Genomic DNA, 9,311 nt, shown 5'->3' with positions numbered 1-9,311 from the left:
TTGCCTTCTTAACAGAGATTTAGATGAGAAGATCAAAACCAATCTGATGTCTGCGCGCTAAATATGAAGCTAGAGCTCGCATTTGGTCAGCAGTTTACAATTTGTGGTTTCTGGTTGTTGTTGGCGGGACACTCTTGAGGGACCATTAAAAAGGTGAGCTTGTCTGTTTGTACTGTAAGAAGTTAACCAGTGGAAAAGACTTTTTCTGTATTACAACTGCATTAACGCAGAACTTTCACTCGAGCTTAATATTGATGGTTCAAACACGAGTGGTATCGATCTTCTCATCTAAGTCACAGCAAAAAAAAAACTAATTTCCCAAAATGTCAAACTATTCCTTTAATCTGTAAAATAAAATAACCATTGACTTCTGCGCACACAGGATTTTGTTTTTTGTAGGGCCATTTCCACCAGCTTGTGTGAGCGGTCCACGGTTTCTGTTGCTTTAAGTAAATGTGTGACTCATTAGTGGGTCACCCCCTCCGAAAGATAAGGAGTGTCATCCCTCCCCGCGGGCTGCCTTGAAGAGAAACGTGTGCCTTCCCACTTCTGTTTTGTAAGAATAAAACCGGTACTGAAAGATCCTGTAGCAACTAGCTTGTGGGTAACCAATCCAAGCACTAAACATTCACGTTTCGGTCATCACACTCTCGGGAGCTGGGGCTTTCTATTCCTTTACAGGTTCTACTCTGTTCCCTGTCACACTGGATGAGAACGCAGTAGCGTGTGTTCATATTCTTGCCTCTTAGACCAGTTTGAGGCACTGCGTGTTGAAGCTGTCCCCCTCGCGGCCGGCCACCGCCTCCAGCAGAGCCTGCTTCTTCTGGGTGCTGCGAGACGACTCCAGCTCGTACATAGTGGTCAGGTTGAAGAGGACGCTCTCGTGGAGGTAGAGTGCGGGGTCCTGCTGCACCAGGCCCTCCAGCTGGCCCAGGGACTCCTTCAGACGGCCCAGATAGAGCAGGCACACCGCTGCGTTGTTGTTGGCCTTGGGAGGAGGGGAGCGAGGGGAGGACAGGAGAGTTTTAATGTGAACTTATCATCGACTGCATCCTTCCACTTGGTACGAGGCTACTGTTGAGCTTTTTGGAAGTTGGATTGGAACTTCAGTTGAGCTCCCCAGTTAAAATGATACTGAGCACAATGTACTGGGATGAGGGACAGTTCGGTAGAGTTCCAAACCTTGGCCCACCGTTTCACTGACCGAATCAAGCAGCCCCGACAATAACCGGAGACACTGCACAGAAAAGCTGGAAGGATGTCAAAAAAATAGTTCCAACATGCAAAAAAAACCTCTGTCTGTCTGTGTTCTGATTAGACGCCAACCGTCAGCAGAAAAGGCAGTTGGACTGATCAGTCTCCCCGAGTTGGTCAAAAAAGTGCCTCGGAACACACCAAAGTGACGAGACGTAATACATAATCTGTATTGTCGCCCAAAAATGAAAACCGGCAGCTGATTGGACAAACGCGTCACGTGGTTCTGATTTCTCCGGAAATTCAAAGCCATGGCGGCTTGTTCAGAATACGATCTCATATTTTACTAAAATCAGGGTTCACACGCATTTTAACCAATACTTTTCCTTGACTTTTTGGCAAATTTCCATGACTATGTGTTCCTGAAAATGTTTTTTCAAAACGTATGAACCCTGTAAAATAGTTCACCTTTTGTTTTTTTTTTACATTTTAAGAGAGAAATAGGCCTGCAGTTCCTGAATCTGTCTTCATTTCAGATCGACAAAGGTCAAATCTGACAAAAAGATTTTTGTCAGATTTTGAGAGACTCTAGTCCCGCTCATCCCGCTCCGGGTTAGCACTCTACCAATCAGAGCGGCAATTTAGGTCCGACTGCCGGCAGTGCCCGCTCCGCCGATTATACATGTCAAATCGGCCATAATGAAGGCCGACAGCCCCTCGGACGGACGACGGCACAGAACGCACCGAACAGACTCGAGTCACCGACCTCGCCAGACTGTCCAACGGCCGATTATCAGCTGTGTGTGTCCGGGCCTTTAGAGATGCTGGTAGGCACATCTTTTCTGTTTCTCCCTGCTTTCAGAATTTATGCCAAGCTAAGCTAAAGCATGTCCTGACTCCAGGGGCCAGATGAAACTGTAGATTCATGACTAAAACTGTACGCACGCTGGCGGAAATATACATACATACACATTCTTTACGTCAGATTTATAAAGCCGCAGGTATGCCCGATTCTGTTTTTATAAATATCAATCATGTGGAACCGGGCGCACATGAACAAGCCTCATTTCTACTCGCACAGTTTGCCATAAATAGATGTCGAGACACCCTTACAAATCGGTTTGCACGTTGATGCTGAATAACAGCAACGGCAAGGAACTAGTGCAATCTCCCAGATTGTGTTGCATCAGCGAAGGTTCTCCAACAGCCCCAGAACAGCTGTCATTACACGGCTGTGGTTATTTATAACGCCCAAACCACTAATTCATCACATGTATCTGCAAACCCAAATCATCGCGGTGTTATCTCAATTATCATCAATTGTCAGAGGGATGATCAGTGATTGAAATTTATAGAGCTCATTTTGAAACAAAAGTTTACAGGGAGCTTCGCAATTCAGGGTGAAATTCAACGATCAACGACAGGGAAATGATGGCTCAAATGTCAATCAAAAGAACGACATGATAGATCTACTAATATGCTTTGATGAGACAACACAATGCATGTCATTAGCCCTGCTTTAAGTTGTGTTTCTTACATTACTTTGACTTAATGTGTGCATTAAAGCTGTGTAAAGTAAAAGACGTGTTTATTACAGTGGATGTGGTAGCACTTACGACAGGGTTTTTCGGGTCAATTTTCAAGACGTCTGTGAAGGATGCATGTGCTTCAGTGTAGTTGTTCTGACTGAGGTAGACAAAGGCCCTGAAAACACACACACACACACACACACACACACACACACACACACACACACACACACACACACACACACACACACACACACACACACACACACACACACACACACACACACACACACACACAGATTTGAATATAAAATCAGAAAACACTGCATGTTGGGTGTATATTTCAACATGCTGTGGAGAGTAAATCTGATACCAAACACAAGGCTTTGTCAATAATTCCATTTATAATTGCCAATACAACTCTAGTTTCGCTTTGCCAGACCTTCCTCCACAGCGTTGCGGAGGAGGGTCTGGCTGGTCCACACGGCATTCAGGGAAGGGAGAAAAACGTGCTCTGGTTTCTTGCCATTTCTTTAACCCTTGTGTTTTTTTTCGATGCCTTTTTTTTTTCAGTTTGTTTTTGCTTTTTCCAACATTTTAAATTGTTAAATTTTTCTTCTACACATTTTCAGCGCTTATTTCTACGTCCCATATTTTCTGATATAAAACAAAAATTGAAAACGGGTCAATTTGACCCGAAGTCAACACAAGGGTTAAACCAGTCACAATCGCCTTGGGCGGCGCTAAGAACTGAGAAAAGCCACGTTGCCGCTGCAACATAGCCTTGAGGAGGAACTTGTTTTGGTGGAACGTGTGTACGTTCAAAAGTTGTTTTAGTCGTGCAACAGAAAAGTCTAGTCTAGTAGTTTAGCTAGCTGTCTGGATTTACCCTGCAGAGATCTGAGGAGCAGTTAACCATAATCCTCCAAAATCTACCGGAGTTTAAAATTCCCACACAAACTAAACGGAAGGTAACGGACATCCGGCTGAAAAGAGTGCCGTCCGACAGAATTTCCGACAGCAACGGAGCAATCCCGGAAGTGGAACGTCGTGGATATAGACTACTACAACTCCAAATCACAGAGATGCTGATTGGCACGGGACTAATATGATCACACAACCTGTGTTTGGCGAAATATGGTAGGTCATTTTGTGGTGGAATTTTTACTTGACAAATTACACACAGCAGATTGGATTGTGCGAAAAGGGCTAAGTGTGTAACCATGGTTCCATGCGTTCGGGAGGACAGCCTAGAGACGTTATGTGATGGATATCCGTCACCTGTGGCATTCAGGAAGAATAAAATAGAACTCTCTACGCTGCTGAGATTGTGGTGTTTATGTGTCTTGATGGGGGTCGTGGCCCACATCAGAGCAAATGGGATACATACTTCAGGGGTGTGGAGTACAAGACGATTTCTCACAGACTTTTTTTTGGGTTACCTGATTATCAAGGTACCTGATTTTCCTGAATGAAAAACTGCTGTATTATTCTTTAATCACAGGGGAGACCTAGAACTGTTCAGGTTTGTTCTGTAGTATGTTTCCGCAGTAGTATTTTCTAAATTAAAAAAAAAACTAAAAAAGATAATGTAATGAAAAAAACATGACTGCATGACGATATGATCTGCCGCCTTTGAGAAGAGAGCAATAAGTCGACCCAGTGGGAGTGGGATAGGTTGTCATCTGAAGATTGCCTCCTAATTTCATCAGGCCAGAGCCACGCAGGTGTGACCTGTGCTGGCACGCCAGAAGGAAGCATGAACCTGCTATAAGCCCTAAATGAAGCTACCACTACCACGGAGCACAAAATGATCCCGAGCAGCATAAAGTAAACGCATGCTGTAGGCAGGTGCCAAATGCACACGGGTACCTGTTCATCAGCACGCATGTGGTGTGACTGGGCTGGCTCCCTGTCATCTGGCAGGCTTTCTCCACATCCTCGAAGTACCTCTCTGCCGTTTTAACATCTCCGATCTGGCCAAAAACAAAGCAGCAGCAGCAGCATCAGCAGCAGCACATTAACCAATGATCGGTGTGTGTGTATATAGTAAAATGGGGCAAGCGCAAATAGATTAGATTCCATGATTCCCCAGGGAAAACTGACTTATTGCATCAGCAAAGAATACATACAGAACGTTACAAGAGGGAATAATGACGACAAAACAAATATATCTCGGCCTATTTCTATTACAACACAATGCAGTTGTGAAGATTGAAGAGTTCTTTGGGTTTCCAGAAGTAAAAAGTCCTGTTTATTTTCTGCAAAGACAATACTAAATGACAGGCAGTTGTGTGTGTAGGCCTAGTGTCATCAAAATTCTTACCTTACTTACATGTCTAGTTAGTAACTTGTGATGTCCTTCAGGTCCCAGTGACCCGAAGGACATCACAAGTTAACTACAACACAAGGGTTATGTACAACTGTTTACTTTGTTGAGAATTGCTCTCTAAACCCTGTCTCTTGTAAAGTAAGTAAGTAAAGTTTATTTCTAGAGCACATTTAAACACAGTTTAAGCTGACCAAAATGCTGTACAAACAAACACTAAGGTGCTGTATTAACCCTTGTGTTAAGCTTTCTCCTAATTCCAATCAGAGTCCTTTAAAAATAGATGACATACTCCTTTCCCATTGCCAGTAGACGAGGATGCCTTTTTATTTATTTATAGTGTGTCACGTTCAACGTCACAAACGCTTCTGACGGATGGAAGTTGTGGCTACAAGACACGGCCACTTTACTAAACGACATGCCCCCTGAGAGAACTTCCTGGATTAACATACTTTTGTTGAACCCAAACCACGATCTTTTCTGCCTGCCGATTGAAGCTGGAGTCGATAAATACCCGTCAGTACTGCAGAAGAGGCCTGTATAGGCAGTAGTGGGAAAGTTCACTTTCTACATGAACTATTTCAAAGTTCAGTTCACACATTTTAAAATCAACTAGTTCAGTTCATACTTCAAAATTTTTGAACTAAGCTCACAGTTCCAAAAATGAACTAGTTCATAGTTCTTTTTTTTCAACATTATTGCCACAGCCCATATAGAACCACAGACAGCAATTATTTTATCAGTTTTAACACTGAAACTATGCGTCAGATTTCATCTTCGTATCCAATCAGTTCAATGTGCCGTTTCAGGTTTGCTGTGGATGGGACTGAAGTGCGAATTTTGTTTTTGAAAGCCGGCGGGCAAAGTTTGCACAGAAACGTTAAGATTTTTCGCATCCTCACCGACCTTTCTTTCCGTTTAAGTGATCATACGACCTCATCATTCGTCGCCTCCATGCTGCGTTTTGTTTTGATGACGCATGCGGCGGTGCGACACTGGTGGCTGGTGTTGCCAGATTGGGTGTTTTTTCTGCTACATATTAATGCCTGTTTACGGTGTGTTTTAGCCGGGTTTTGGCCTGGAAGGCTCTATAGAAATCTGGCGCCCTATTGAACGAAGTTAACCTGCGAGAGCGTGGCGTTCACAGACACCAAAATGAACGGGTTCACAGTAACGTTCATCAGGCAGTAGGCTACAATACGTTCAGTTCACGTTCGCCCAAAATATGAACGAGTTCATGAACTATTGTTCAATGAACGCGTTATCGACTCCAGCTTCACCCAGGCACAACACTGCGTCTAGGGTTGGGTATTGTTTGGATTTTTACGATTCCGAAGTTGAACCGGTACTTTTAAAATGAATCCGATTCTTGATTCTTGAAAAACTGAAAAATGACATCTACGAAAGGCTTTTGCGTCCGTTTTGTTGAAACGGACGCCAACGGTAGACTACAGAGAAAGGGTGATATTTTTACGTTCGTTTTGGAGCGACAGAGGCAAAATATTTCAGTCGACACATTAAGTGGAACCGAAATGAGGAACCGAAATTTGCGTTCTAATCCGGTCCGATTCCTACTGGTTGCGTAGGAACCGGTTCCATAATGGAACCAGGTTTCGGCACCCAACCCTAGGCCTGTAGATCCTTAGATGTTACTCTGGGGGTTTTTTGTGACCCCCTACAGTATTACATGCCTGCTCTTGCCCAGTGATTTTTGTTGAATGACCACTCCTGGGCAGAGTAACAATGGTGTTGAATTTCCTCCGTTTGTGTCTGCCTGACAGTGGGTTGGTGAAGGCCAAACTCTTTAGAAAAGGGTTTTGTCGCCTTTACCAGCCTGGTGACAACCAGCAACTTTGTATCTGAGCTAAACAAAAATCTCCTCTGATCAAGGCACGGCACACTTCCACAAACCTGTGTGGTGAAGACCAGACTTTGATAGTAAAGATGTAAATGGACTGTATTTTTATGGCGCTTTTCTAGTCTTACCAACCTACTCAAATATCCAGGTTTATATTCTCTCAATACGAAAGGGACCGCGCTAAACTCACACCTGATTGTCATTCCACTGATTAAAACACCTGACTCCAATAACCTCTTTAAATGTACTGATAGTCCTAGAGGTCCACCTACCTTTTTCCAACAAAGACATTTAACGTTGGATCATTTTGCTAAATAAATAAATGAATGAGTATATATGTTTTGTACCGTTTGTTTATTTGGGTCCCCTTTATCTAGTTTAAAGGACTTGAATGATGATCTGATCACATTTTGGGTCACATTAATTAAAACTAAAATTTAAATATTTAAAGGTTCACAAATAACTAATAATGAAGCGGCAGTCGATCTGAGCACACACAGAGGTTATCTTGATAATGGATGGTGATAGGTCTCACAGCGCCAGAACAATAGTACTGAGAGAGAGAAAAGAAAGAGAGATTAAAATACAAATACAAAAGTGAAGAATGGAAGTCGAAAAGAAAGTCAAGATAAAGAGTAGGAAGACAGAAGTGGGGGGGAGGCGAAGAAAAAGAGGGAGGGTTGGCGTAGAGAAGAAAAAAAAAAAAAAAAAAAGAAAAAAAAAAAAAAAAAAAAAAAAAAAAAAAAAAAAAAAAAAGGGTATTAATCAAACATGGAGTATTAGCTGGCCGATGTGACCCTCTTCCCACCTCCACACTGCACTGCTACACATCGCTCACATGGTGACTGGACTGCTGAGCGGGGCGACGGAGAGAGGTCAGTGAGGTGTGTGTGTAGAGAGAGTGTGTGTACTGGGCTAGGATAAGGTACAAATAGTTTTTTTTTTTTTTTTAGGAAAGCTCTGGCTCAGTTTTCAGTGTCCAACAAAACTAGACTTAAAATCTCACACGGCATACAAGACAAAGAATTAATGAGGCTACTACTGTGTATCCAAAGCCTGATATATCTTTTTTGTCTGTGCCAAAAAGCTCTTTTGTTGTCCTAAAACTATTTAAAACACATCAATGAGCCACACTTTTGCACTGGTCGACATGTTCCCTTATTACAGTGAACACACACACACACACACACACACACACACACACACACACACACACACACACACACACACACACACACACACACACACACACACACACACACACACACACACACACACACACACACACACACACACAAAAAAAAAAAAAAAAAAAAAAAAAACACACACACACACACACACACACACACAAACACACACACACACACACAAAAAGAAAAACACAGACACACACAAACACACACAAACCCACACACACACACAAAAAAAAAAACACACACACACACACACACACACACACACACACACACACACACACACACACCCCCCAAACCCAACCAAAACCAAACACACCAAAAAAAAAAAAAAAACAAAAAAAAAAAAATCCAGATCCTGCTAAAACACATTTGCATTTCCTTACCTTATTAACATTTGCTAAAATCTAGGAAATCAAGTCTTTTTTCTAACAGATGAAACTACAGTATGTACAGCATTTGTGTTCGGTTTTCAATATATTTTAGTTGGAACCAATGGGCTTGGGGCTGAGTGCCACAGTCAGGGTAGGGAACTCAAGAAGTATTGCTGGTTTCTATCTTTTAATGGGAAAAACTAAAACAACCCCATCATGTCTACCATATAGGGTTTTTTTCAGAGTTACATGTTCCCACATTTCTAATAAAAAAAATGTTTTCACTGAAAATTAAGCCCTATGTTCTCACATTTTTAAGATTTTTATTCCAAAAGTAAGCCCTATGTTCCCACATTCACAAGATTTTTATTCCAAAATTAGGCCCTATGTTCGCCTAACCCCTAACCCACCCTAACCCTTGAAGGGAAATGCAGGAACACAACACCTAATTTTGAAAATATCCTACAAATGTGGGAACATAGGGCTGTGGGAAGTCTGCACAGTGTTTCCTCGTAGATGATAAAACTGTTGACTTTGATGGACTACACAACCCAAGAATATTGCAAGAATCAGCCATTTAATTTCCATACAACATAGTAATGAATAGAAACTAGTGGCTGCCTGAAAGTAACTACATAAAAAGTCTTTTATTTAAATAAAGCAAATTTTAAGTATTTAAGATTGGCAGTATATGGCTACAACATGTAAAACTCCTGATATGGAATGGAGAGTTAGACATTGAAACTCAAATTAAACCAAATAATTCAAAAAAAATACTGTAATCTCAATTTTCACCGTTAGATGGCACTGTGGTTCTCTCTAGAGTCTGATCAA

General features: G+C 42.1%; 1 protein-coding gene across 1 annotated transcript in view; it reads right to left on the bottom strand.

Moving 5' to 3' along the window:
* Positions 1-509: 509 nt before the first annotated feature.
* trappc12 (trafficking protein particle complex subunit 12) overlaps positions 510-9,311 on the bottom strand; it is a 45,676-nt gene continuing 36,874 nt past the window's right edge. The window contains exons 9-12 of the mRNA XM_039785582.1: positions 4,900-4,973; positions 4,596-4,712; positions 2,811-2,898; positions 510-988 (exon numbers count right to left, since the gene is read on the bottom strand). Of these exons, the coding sequence (XP_039641516.1) occupies positions 746-988; positions 2,811-2,898; positions 4,596-4,712; positions 4,900-4,973 (522 nt within the window). The 3' untranslated portion in view covers positions 510-745. The remainder of the gene's footprint in view (positions 989-2,810; positions 2,899-4,595; positions 4,713-4,899; positions 4,974-9,311) is intronic.

The sequence above is a fragment of the Perca fluviatilis genome, chromosome 20, assembly GCF_010015445.1.
Source record: "Perca fluviatilis chromosome 20, GENO_Pfluv_1.0, whole genome shotgun sequence".
Lineage (NCBI taxonomy): Eukaryota > Metazoa > Chordata > Actinopteri > Perciformes > Percidae > Perca > Perca fluviatilis.
This window is presented reverse-complemented; position numbering and strand designations above follow the sequence as displayed.